General features: G+C 49.8%; 1 protein-coding gene across 1 annotated transcript; it reads left to right on the plus strand.

Moving 5' to 3' along the window:
- Positions 1 to 273: 273 nt before the first annotated feature.
- LOC144152781 (uncharacterized) lies at positions 274 to 9878 on the plus strand. The gene is made up of 6 exons (XM_077684239.1): positions 274 to 482; positions 1361 to 1530; positions 3836 to 4013; positions 4876 to 5013; positions 6214 to 6300; positions 8923 to 9878. The coding sequence occupies exons 1-6, from the start codon at positions 399 to 401 to the stop codon at positions 9448 to 9450; spliced, it is 1185 nt and encodes a 394-aa protein (XP_077540365.1). The 5' UTR covers positions 274 to 398; the 3' UTR covers positions 9451 to 9878.
- Positions 9879 to 11174: the final 1296 nt, after the last annotated feature.

Below are 11174 nucleotides of genomic sequence, written 5' to 3' on the forward strand. Positions count from 1 at the left end.
ACAACGGTTTGGCGCATCATCTGGGTCCTATCTGATGATCAGGTTCGCGTACGAACCCTAAAACTTCATCCTCTGCTTAGAGAGTGCAGACTGGTTAATGAAGCTAAGAAGGAGAAACTGCATTCCTCTTCCTCGCGCAGGGCATATTCCTCTTTCTCCGCTATGGTTTGACGTTAACGCGAAAATACGTCTTGGAAAGTGCTTGGCGCGACGTAAGATCTGCGGACGATGGAGAAGTTTATCTAAGGCTGTGGCTAGCGCAAACGTGCGCGACGCATGGACACACATCTGGGATCCGGTGCGGAGCGTTGGCAAAGCAGGCTTTCACTGCAGGGGCGTCGGGTCCTGGGCCGAGTCGTGGCCTGCAGCCGAGCGCCTTGCCCGGCCGAGCACAGCGGATGGCCTCTAGGAATTCCATGTCGCGGGACTTCAAGATCGACGACCTCCGCAATGAAATCAAGGACCTCGAAAGAAGGCTGAAGGTGAACGGGGGAGGGGGGGGGGGTGCTGGAAGGGTGATGTATAGAGCTCGTAGATCGTAGCTCGGTACCTCAACGTCAGTTTCGCACGTTCTATCTTCTCAGAGTGGATTAAATTCCGCTGTGCAACGAGAACCGCGGTAGGTTTCCATGTATCATAAGCGCACTGAAAGCGTGCTACACAGGCTGCGACTTAATGTTGCATACACCCGAAGCTTCTTGTTTGAGCTGGGCAGGGTAGAGTCGCCATTACGTACAGTGTGCTCTGCTACCGACAACATTAGGCACATTCTAAGCCACTGCCCGCGATATGCTAGTCAGCGGGCAACAGCATCGAGGGTACTTGTGCGACTCCGACGTGGAGGTCCTCTAGAACTCTTACACTTCCTTGGACCCTGGCGAAATCGTGATGAGGCAGTGCTGGGAACAAAAACGTTGCTTACTTTTTTTTTTTTTTCGGAAACAGGGCTAGAAGAGGTTCTGTGAACCCTCTGAACATATGCACTGTGTGCATCTCCCCCCCACCCCCCCCCCCTTTCTTTTTTTTCTTTTCTTTTTCTCTCTCTATCTTCCCCTGTCATCTCACTGTATTCACCCGCACTTGGAAAAGCCAGCCCTACCGTTAGTGGGGCTGACCTCTCCAGCTTTCATTAAAGGTTTTCTCTCTCTTCCTCTCCCACAGCGATGACACCTCAGCAGTAACCCAGCTAAACATTTCTACAACTTAAAAATGCGGAGAGCTTATTTTTTTACGCGGTCACGTTCATTGAATGTTCCAAAATTACGCCAAAGCAGCTTTCTTTTCATCGCGCTGTGCTTCCCGCTGTCTGGCGACGGGGGCAGTGATGTACGAGAGTGCAAAGGGCACCTCGCCCCCGCAGGAGTCCGAGCGCGAGAACAAGGCCCTGAAGCGCATCCAGGCTCGCCAGGAGCGCGAGCTGCTCAAGGCCGACTCGGCCAGGAGGCCCGACGGCACGGACGCATCGCGGGCACACGCCGAGGAAGTGCGCGCCCTGCGCGCTCTGCTTGCCGAGGGAAGGGACAGGCTCAGGTGAGCAGGCAGAGAGGCTGTCGGAACCCTTCGGGCTGCTCCATCGAGGGTCACGTACGTGTAGATGCGAGGCAAAGCATATATGGACTTGTAACCAGGCAATTAAAGCCGCTGGTATTCGCGCCATTCTGCTGGCTTTTATTACAGCGAAAGCTTTCTTAGTGGGACCGATGGCGTCCTATCAAAAAACGTATATGTATTAAAATATATGTGTGTATGTACGAAAAGCTTTGACAAGATCTCTGGACACGTTGCGCGTGCGTGAAACCGCGCTTTCATTGTGTCAAAACGGTTACTTGGAAATCGCGAAAACAGTTGAGATGAGACAATACACGCATCGATCACGAAGAAGGAACACAATAGTATACCTTATTCTCATAAAACACGTATCGGTAAACATTTAGATCGTTCATAGATGCGTTTACTTCGTGCGCGAAAAATCGTCTTTGATGGTCTTGGGTCTTTGATGGTTTGACGATCTATTGGACGCACTTTCAGCGAAGGTTTGGCGCACTTTTAGCTTTCGCGCTTCTCTCAACTTTCTTTAGGAAGGGAAGGTAACATTGTCCTTGCTTGCTTACTCACTCACTCACTTCCTAGGCCAGGGGTTCTCAAATTGGCATCCGCCAAGGCATTTTAGGGGCCCGTGAAGTCCTCCCTAGAACTCTTCCTCTCCCCCCATTCTTTCCTCCTTTTTGCCAAGCCTTGCCGCCAACGCAAAAATGTGGCTTCGCTTCGGGACATGTACAGTTTTCGTCAAAATTTTCTAGGCCAAGCCGGAAGTGCGCAGGCCGGAAGAAACTTATTGTATACAGGCTCACGCCCCGAGCGAGGATGAAACGTTCTATGCCGGAAAGCTAGAAAAAACACCTTTCTTCCTTACTATCACAAAATAATTTTCTCATATTTACAGATAAAGAGCTTATTCTTTCAATTCGTTGGGGATCGGTAAAACACGAAAGTGAAATGCGCAGCGAAATCTGCAGCTGAGCATGATTTGTGGGTCGGCGGCTGTCTTGTGGGTGTGCTTGGCGAGCGACGTCCTGCTGGCGGGTCGCTTCGGCGAAGGTGCACTGCGTTATTTCCATGACGGATATGACGTCAGTGAAATCTTGGGGTATCCCGGAATAAAACACTTTCGTGTTAAAAAAAGAAACATCCTTCCGCCTAAATAGGGTACCAAATCTCAACTTTTTAACTTTCTGGTGCCATACTGAACCAAAAATAGTGGGAAAATGTTGATTCGACGCGCATTTCACTCATTTTCAGCCCGGATCATGGCCTATGTACATTAACGGCGGAGCTAAGTGATATACAATCTGCTATGGTATTGCACAATTTTGGGGCGCGCGCACAGACAATAACAATAGCAGGGGAAACACACGGGGCAGCATAGTGCCCTGAAGGCCGTCTTCGCCTTCTGCGAAGTATAGATTCACCAGGCCATACTAGCGCACCTTCGTTATTAAAAGTGGCACACAGACAGACGGAGGCATACGTGAGGGATGTACGCTTTTTTGTACAGATATGGAAAGAACTGTCCTGCAGGTAATTAATCTCGAGCATGAGCTCGATCTGACCACCGATGTTGTAATGTGTCTGATGCCAGTTTCTTGGTGAACGACGTACTGAGCCTGTGTAAACCGTTGGAAGACAAAAGTCCTCAAAGGTGACTTGTGGAGCCCAAGTTACACAATAGGCTGTTCTTCAAAAAAGTTGAATTAGAGAAAACGAAGGTGCAATTAAGCCATTGTCCTAAAGTTGGCGTCTTTACTTGATACCTATATAGTATAAAGCCTACCTATACTATTTGCTTTAACGTCAGCGTGTATAGTCTATGCACTGCAGGTTTAGACCACCTAAATAAGGCCTACCTATATACTACCTGCTTTGTCGTGAGTGTGTATGGCCTATGTACTGCAGGCTTGTCTGTCAAAAAGTAATTTAGTCCTTCCTATGTACTGCAGGCTTGTCTGTCAAAAAGTAATTTAGTCCTTAACTGCGTTACCGTTCATGTGTTGACATTTGACAACTTCTTATGCCCTTTGTCAGTCTTTCGATGTGTGCCCGCATGCGTGCGTGCGTACGCGCGGGCGCGTGTGTGGGCGTGTGTTGTGTGGGCGTCTGTTGTTTATGTGCGCGCACGCGTGGTAAACCAAGCAAAGAGCGTCATCAGGTCTCACTAGGCAAAACACCATCATCGCGAGCAGCTTTCGTAGCGAAAAGACCACGTTGCAATCACATTACAAATGTTTACATTTAAATAATAGTGCGAGAGAGGTACTACGCATGTATGAACCTGCAGGGATTATGAGAAGAAGCTCCACTTCCGGAACTGCGAGCTGCAAAAGATGAGGCAGGACCTTGCAGAAACCCAGAGCCAACTTGACGAGAAGCAGACGCTTTTGGAAAAGGAGGCCGAGTCAGAGAACAGGATCGAGCAGCTTGAAAGAGATCTTCAGGACAGGGACACCGAAGTCCACGTGAGTATGGCACAAAACAGACATCCATTTTGGTTGCAATAGTTAAGAGGACTGACTAACACCCAACCGAATAATATGAATAAATAACAGCAGTTCAGAAGGGTCAGCTCGTCGTGGCCCTAACTAATGCATCAATGGGCAAGGAGGCAAAGCTGACTTGAGGGCACTAAACACAACTTGTATTGCCGGGAGCAGATTGAGTAGAGAACGCTCAAAGAAACCAGCCTTTCAAGTTCCAAATGCGCGAGCATAATCGTATGATAATTTCGCAGGGTCTGCTCATATATTTGCAATGTGTAATATCTACAAACATGGGTAGCATTTCGGTTGGCGTACCCGCAAATTTTCCGGCCATTTTTTTGCGGGGCTACCATGGTTGCCAGACCAGGACTGCCCTCTGTTGATTAGCTGGCATAATCCATAAAGGCCGCGGATCTGTCAGCCCGCTCTGGTTACAAACCCCTGCTCGCTCGCGCCGTGGGCTCCACCTTTTGGAGGTAAATTATCTGCTCAGTTGCCCTTCCGCGATGCTAGATGAATGAACAAGAGCAGTTTCATCATAATAGATTTCTGAAGTGCGAAACACTCAACAAAAGTATGGTTCTACACAGCCCTAAAATGCTGGCCCTTTCAGATGAACTTACGCAGTGCCGGCCCAGTCATACAGTAAAACATTTACAAATGACTATCCTTTGAAAAATTTTCAATATCCCTGACAGCACGAAAAATGACAACTATTCGAAGGCAGCTGCTGATTATCTCAAACTGTACTAAAAATAGCAAAAAAAGACAGGTAGACTATATCTTCTCACCGCCTCACTTTTTATTGAATAAAAAATGAACTTTGCCCTTGTTGTTTCAGGAACTGAGGCGCAAGCTCGACACCATTCAGATAACTTTCAAGAAAGAACTTGTGAAGGAGAGGGCTCAGAGCAAGAGCTTCCAAAAGCAGCTGCAGGCCCTGAAAAGTGATCACGAGTTGCTACAACGAAAAATTAAGGTGAGACCGCAATTAAAAGCTGGCCACTGCCTAATTTAACAGAAATAGCTTTGGGTGTGTTAGACAATTGAAAACGCCGCCAGTTCGATAGTTTCTAGAGTTCTGAGAGACGTTCCAGAGAAAAGTGACACCCATGAAGGAAGTTTTTGCCGGACAAACTGCTCGCCGAGGTGAAGGGCTGAACGCCATGGGCTTGTTAGCGAATCGATTCTAGCCGAAAACGCAACTGGGACCAATTGGATCAAGATGGCTTCGATTGGCCCTAGTTTCATTCCCAGCTGAAACTAGCTGCTGACTGCAGACTGTGTTTGCCTTGCCTTTGCCGTTGAGATGGGCCCTCGTAGTAAGCACAGCTTAGCGGCTCGGAAATTGTCAATATATTTTTGGTGTTTGGCGCACTGAAGCTACGCCTGTGTCGTAAGATAATGAAGTGCAATGGGTGGCCTAAAGCAACTGCCCTCTATGGATGCACCAGGGAGGTTCGGCAGCTTTCCTTCCTGCCTCACGTCCAACTCACAATTCGAGGCGCAAGTACCCACTTAGACCAAGCAGTTTTATAAGCATGAAGTCGCAGTGACTTCTCACGCCCCGTTTCACCATCAAGCGACAGTATTAAAATCATTCTTGAGTGGCAGGTGGCGAAGCATTTATTTCCAGGGCTTAGGCTTTGGAAACATTACATAGCATCAGAAATCTTTTTTTTGCTGCAATGATGTCAGCTTGGTATGTGGGGAGAAGGATACGTTGTAGGCGGACCTTGCAATTTGGCCTTTTATTGTTTGAAATTATTTGCGATTAATGTGTTTTGACAATTAAGGCCATCCGGCTTGATTAATCGCCGGAAAGCCTCGTTGTGAGACAGCATATGTTGCCGCCATACTGGTCACCAACCTTTTATACCGGGCGTCGTTCGCTGACGTGCACATGATCAGGCCAGCTACATCCTGCGTCAACGCGATTGGGCCTTCATTAGCGTTGCGAACGGCGTTCCGGAGAAGGGAAGAAATGTGCGCTTCTTCTGTAGAGTCAGCGAAGGGCCTCAGGACTCTTTTCGGGGAGTTTAAAAGATAAGTTGACCAAGAAGATTATACATTCTGAACATCAAGTGCAAAGCGCTGGAAAAAAAAAAATGAAACTTGGGTAGTTCAGGTAATCATACATGTGGTGCATTCTTCTAATAACCGTTTAATTATTTTTCAGGACACTGCTACACAGTCTTTTTTTCAGAACCACAGAGATTTCTTCAACCAGGAGGCCTTCTACAATAGTCCAAGATCCATATTTACTGTAAGTTATGGGGGAACGAAATGTTGCTTTGACGGGACGCTAAGTGTAAAAGCCAGTTGGCCAATAGCGGTAGACTATGGTGTGACGAATATAAATATACCGCTCGTAACAGCAGTGAACTTATAAACACAGATAATGACAAAAGCGCGAAAACAGGTGTCGCTGCACCGTGCACTTCCCCGCACTACAATTTGTGACATCATGGATCTTGAATGGTGAAGCGCGGGATGTGTAAAGTTTGCGTAAGCGTTTTTCTGAAGCAAGCACTGAGGCAGAGACATGTGCATGTTAACTAAATTTATGCGGGAACTTTTGCTCATAATATGCTTTCATGTGCTTTCAAAGACACAAACATCAGCTAGCAAACATATTGAAATAGGACGCCCCAGCCCAATCGCTAGGCTTATTTCAGGTCCGGTTTCGCCAACGTTACTAGATAGGTTTCGCCCAATTTCAGTTCCGGTTTCGCCCAATTTCAGTTCCGGTTTCATCCAGTTTCTCCCAACGTACAAGCGCAGTCAAGATGCACGCATGCGAATGAACGCGATACCTTACCGTACCTACTTACCACTGACGCACACATATAAAACAGCCAGTGGTAAAAGCGAATATTAGCGCAATTTACTTAAAGGAGATGGTCGTCAGCTTCTTTCGCAGGTGGAATTTTACCTCCTGGGAGGGCTTCATACTACCGCAGCCCGAGAACATGAATAAATAAAATAAATAGACAGGCTTCGGTGGTTGCAGTGTCGCCCGTAACATTAAAACTTCTCAACCACACCCTGCGGACCGTCGACATTCCAAAATTGCCCCCACCTCCCCGAAGGGAATCGTGAGGAAGTGCGAATGCATTTCTTGCGCCGAGAGTACACGGCGTAGTAATTCTGACATCGCCTTGAGAGGCGCCCAGCCAGCGAACGGTCTAAACTGGAGCAGAGCGAGCAGGAGACTGTAGCGAGAGAGCGCGCGCGAGCCGACCCACGGAGGTCTGGCGGTTTATCGCTGCATATAAAGGGGGGTACGCCGCGCTGAGCGCGCCGAGCCAGGTGGCTGAGAGAGGAGGCGGGCGCGCGAGAGAGAGGGGTGCGCGCGCAGCTGCAGCCAGCGAGGAGAGAGGAGCGAGCGAAGGGGGAGGGGGACGCGCGCAGCGGCGCACGGCAGCTGCCGGGAGAGGAGGTGGTGCGTGACGTCACGGCGCGGGTGAGGAGAGGGATGCGCGCGGCGCACACCGCCGCGCCGCGAGGGAGCGGTGAGGGCGTGGCGTCACGTGGTGAGTTACGTCACTGCGCCGTTGCTACCGACGCTCCTCTCCGCTCTGCGCCGTTGCTAGGGAGAGCAGGGCTGCGGACGCCGCCGCCGCCGGCGGTGGATGGTTTGGGGCCGCTTATAAAGTGCATCGCACTTAAAAATCACTCTGACCTTGAAAGTAACGAATAAAACCGTGAGCTGCAGCTTGCGAACACACATACCAGGACAGCTCCTGAACCCAGTTCCACATGGTGCGAATTTCGCGTGCGAATTTGCAGATGCGGCGGTGCTCGCGCGGCAAAATTTTGTTTTTCTATTTTCATTCACAAACTGCCAAATGTCAAGCGGCGTGCACAGGAGAAGTTCGACTGTTTCAAACATGTGGGAATTTGTCACATCGCCGAGAATAGTCCTTTTGTCGCACAAGGGGCGCCGCATCTGCGAATTCGTAGGCGAAATTCGCACCATGTAGAACGGGCTTGAGACGACCCCCACCCTAACCTGTACAACTCCTCAGCTGCAGCGAAGTCCTCTCCTACTACAGAGAAGGGCGGAAAATATATCCGGACCCCCACCGGTCCCTTAACCGCAGGCAAGCGACAACACTCAGGATGGTACAGGAGCTGCTTCCCCAAACCCCTGCTATTTAACAGTACTTACCCCGAGCTATACTTACCTACATGCTCCTCCCGTAAGGAATGGGTCACCCTAACACACAGGCACCAACAAGCGCTTTATAAATTAAAGATGATCTCGAATGGGAGACCGCGCTACAAAACAGTCCGTAGAACGCCCAGATTGCCATGGTCAAGCTGGCTGAAGACGCCGCTGAACTGTAGTGTTTCAATAAGAACCCCGCAAAGACAGCGAAAACAGCACGGCACCGCTAGTTTAATTTAGGACCCACGGATACCTGGCTGTCGTCTACGTAAAGCAGGGGACCGCAACTCCCGGCTAAACGGGGCAAATAAAGTTCACTCACTCACTCACCCACCCACCCACCTACCCACTCTCTCTCTCTCTCTCTCACTCACCCACCCACCTACCCACTATCTCTCTCTCTCACTCACTCGCTCACCCACCCACTCACTCACCCACTCAACCCACACTCACTCACTCACTCACTCACTCACTCACAGAACAACTGGTGTATTCCACGGCTGCGAGGCACTTGGGTTCTGTCAAATTCTTTAGACGCACCAACGACCAGGCATAAATGTCTTTCGTTGATCAATATGACTGTTTCAGGTGCATATTACTACGCCCAGAAAATGAAGTTCTCTTGAACTATGTTGAAACAGTTTATTCATATATTAAAATCAAATCAAAGTTTGTAAGACGACCAACAAAAGTAAGTCAGGCAACTTTCCACAGGGCATGGACCAGGAGAAGAAGGAGCGGCTACTCGCACGGCTCAAGGACATCGACCTCAGTGGCACCATCGTCAAAAGCAGCGTCAAGAGACCCCGGGCAGCACGGCGCCTATCGGTGGATTCGCATCCAGGCCGGATGAGGCTGAGGTCGAACGTAGCGGCCAACGGTTTCCTGCTCAACGAGTCTTCGCCGAGCGAAAACACCGCAGCAACGGCGTTAACGCCGACGCTTGGTCCAAATCTCACCAAAGCTCGCCGTATTTCGGACACAAACCGCACTCGAGCGAGGGGCGACAGTCTGGGCAGCATTCTCGAAATGCAGGCGCTGCAAATTCGAAGAGATGAAGACGATGAAATAGAAACTTCGTCCCGACAAAAGTTAGGCACAGCGCACAGCAACGCTTTCACGGATAAAGCTATTCCTTCTAGAATAGGTTCGTTCCTTTCCGAGGGCGGCCAGCTGCAGAAAAATAAAGAATCAGCGGCCACAGATGCGGTTACCGACAGCTTCCTAGTCTGGAAACATTGAGATTATAAATGATTGTTTCATATATAGACACTTATTTGGTCTAACTCATTGCACAGCGTTCGCAGAAAATGTCTAAAGCGTAGAACTTTCTGACAGCCAGTTAAATGCGCTTCCTAATCACGCATCTGGGAATTCAAAAATAGTGAAGAGGGGAATCGCCAAGTCAAGCCTTGGATCCGCGGTAGAAAAGTCGTGCCAACACGTTGTGGAAAAAAAGTTTTTATGGCCAGATTAGACGCCTTCAGGCAGCCGGGTTTGAGAGAGAGAGAGAAACAACTTTCACGAGCCCATTTCAGGTGACGCTCGCAGGCGTCAGACGGGGTGGAACCCTATTCACGAGTCCCATATGAGTCCAATAGCTCCTGGCCCCTGGACGCGAGCTCTTGCTGCGTCGACAGGTCGGGGCTGGACATCAAGATCTCCCATCGCTCGGGTAGGGGAGGAAGGGGAAGGGGGAGGGAAGGTAGGGGATTCTTGAGCTCAGTACACTCCGCCAGTATGTGCGGCAGGGTGCGCACCCAGCTTTATTAAACAAGATCGATGTTCCCGGCAGAACACGACCCCATCTGCCCGTTCTGCAAAAAGACGGAAGGCACCCTGCCGGGTTTCCAGATGCAGTGATCATTTCCGTGTCCGATGGCTCAACGTGGAAAGGCCGCTCAGCAGGGTTGTCTCCTTGCTCGCGCACCGCCATGTTTAAGCACAGTTGCGCTGGCTAACCTGCATACTGTTATCTTCAATTTTAGCTATCCCTACTATCTCTACAATGTCACTGCACGGGCACAATTAAACGCCGTATGACGATGCCCAGGCTATCCCCTGGTCGTCTTTTAATGAAGCATTTTTTCCCCAGTCCATCCCTTTCATAAAACGATGCATGCATGCGCACTTCTCCTCTTCCCCGACTCCCCGGTTTTAGTTGTTCTTGAAGAAAACCAGGCCACGCAAGAGCTGTCATCAGTGTCACATTACTTAAATGCAGCGCAGAAAAAGAGAAAGGTAAAATGATTCTCGTACGTGAATGTGCTTCCGGTATCCCGTTTTGCGATCGCGAGAAGAGTGGAAGGGTCCTCTAAGTCTCGTCCCGGTCCTCAAGTGCTGTTCACCATGAACGGACAGCTTCACCTAATACCGTGCCAGGCGTGCCTAACGACGGCGGTTCCCGTTACCGCACCACCATCTATCCATCCAAAGCCAAGGCGACGATTTTTCTCTGCCCTCAAGCTGCCCTCAAGCTGCCCCTGCACCACGGTGTAGATGGGCCCGGCCAGCCAGCGAGGACCCAATGAGCGGACACCCAACCATCAGCCCCCTAAGCTCGTTAGAATGAAAGTTCGTTTGCACAAACACACACTGTGTAGAAAAAAAAAAAAACTAAGCAAATAAAATGTGACGAAAACAATTCCACTCAACGTCAAAGCTGTCGGAGGCGCACAGCAATGAATCGCCAGAGGGACTGTGGCGCCGTTCCCCGCTCTTTGCTGCCACCTTTCGCCCTCTTCTCCTCTGTGTCTCGTTTCTCTCTTTATGAACTGAACCAATGCAATCCAATTTTCCCGCCTTCGCAGTGCTCGCGCGCCTTCTCTTGGGCCGGCACGCATTCTTTTCTCTATCTTTTGCTTCTTGTTCTGCGCCTGAAGCAGCACGAGCGGGAGTTCTTTTCTTTTCGTGCTATCTTTCATCTCACGCGTGCTGGAGCCTTTCTGTGCCATTTTGAACGCGTC

The sequence above is a fragment of the Haemaphysalis longicornis genome, unplaced genomic scaffold (assembly GCF_048455015.1).
Source record: "Haemaphysalis longicornis isolate Haplotype H1 unplaced genomic scaffold, Haemaphysalis longicornis Haplotype H1 scaffold_9, whole genome shotgun sequence".
NCBI classification, from domain to species: domain Eukaryota; kingdom Metazoa; phylum Arthropoda; class Arachnida; order Ixodida; family Ixodidae; genus Haemaphysalis; species Haemaphysalis longicornis.

What these genes read in the sequence shown, in the direction of transcription:
- LOC144152781 (XM_077684239.1), top strand. Translation starts at nt 399, where the DNA reads ATGGCCTCTAGGAATTCCATGTCGCGGGACTTCAAGATCGACGACCTC. An exon ending in ACAGGGACACCGAAGTCCAC is followed by an intron (nt 4,014 to 4,875) that starts GTGAGTATGGCA and finishes TTGTTGTTTCAG; the next exon opens with GAACTGAGGCGCAAGCTCGA. An exon ending in GTCCAAGATCCATATTTACT is followed by an intron (nt 6,301 to 8,922) that starts GTAAGTTATGGG and finishes AACTTTCCACAG; the next exon opens with GGCATGGACCAGGAGAAGAA.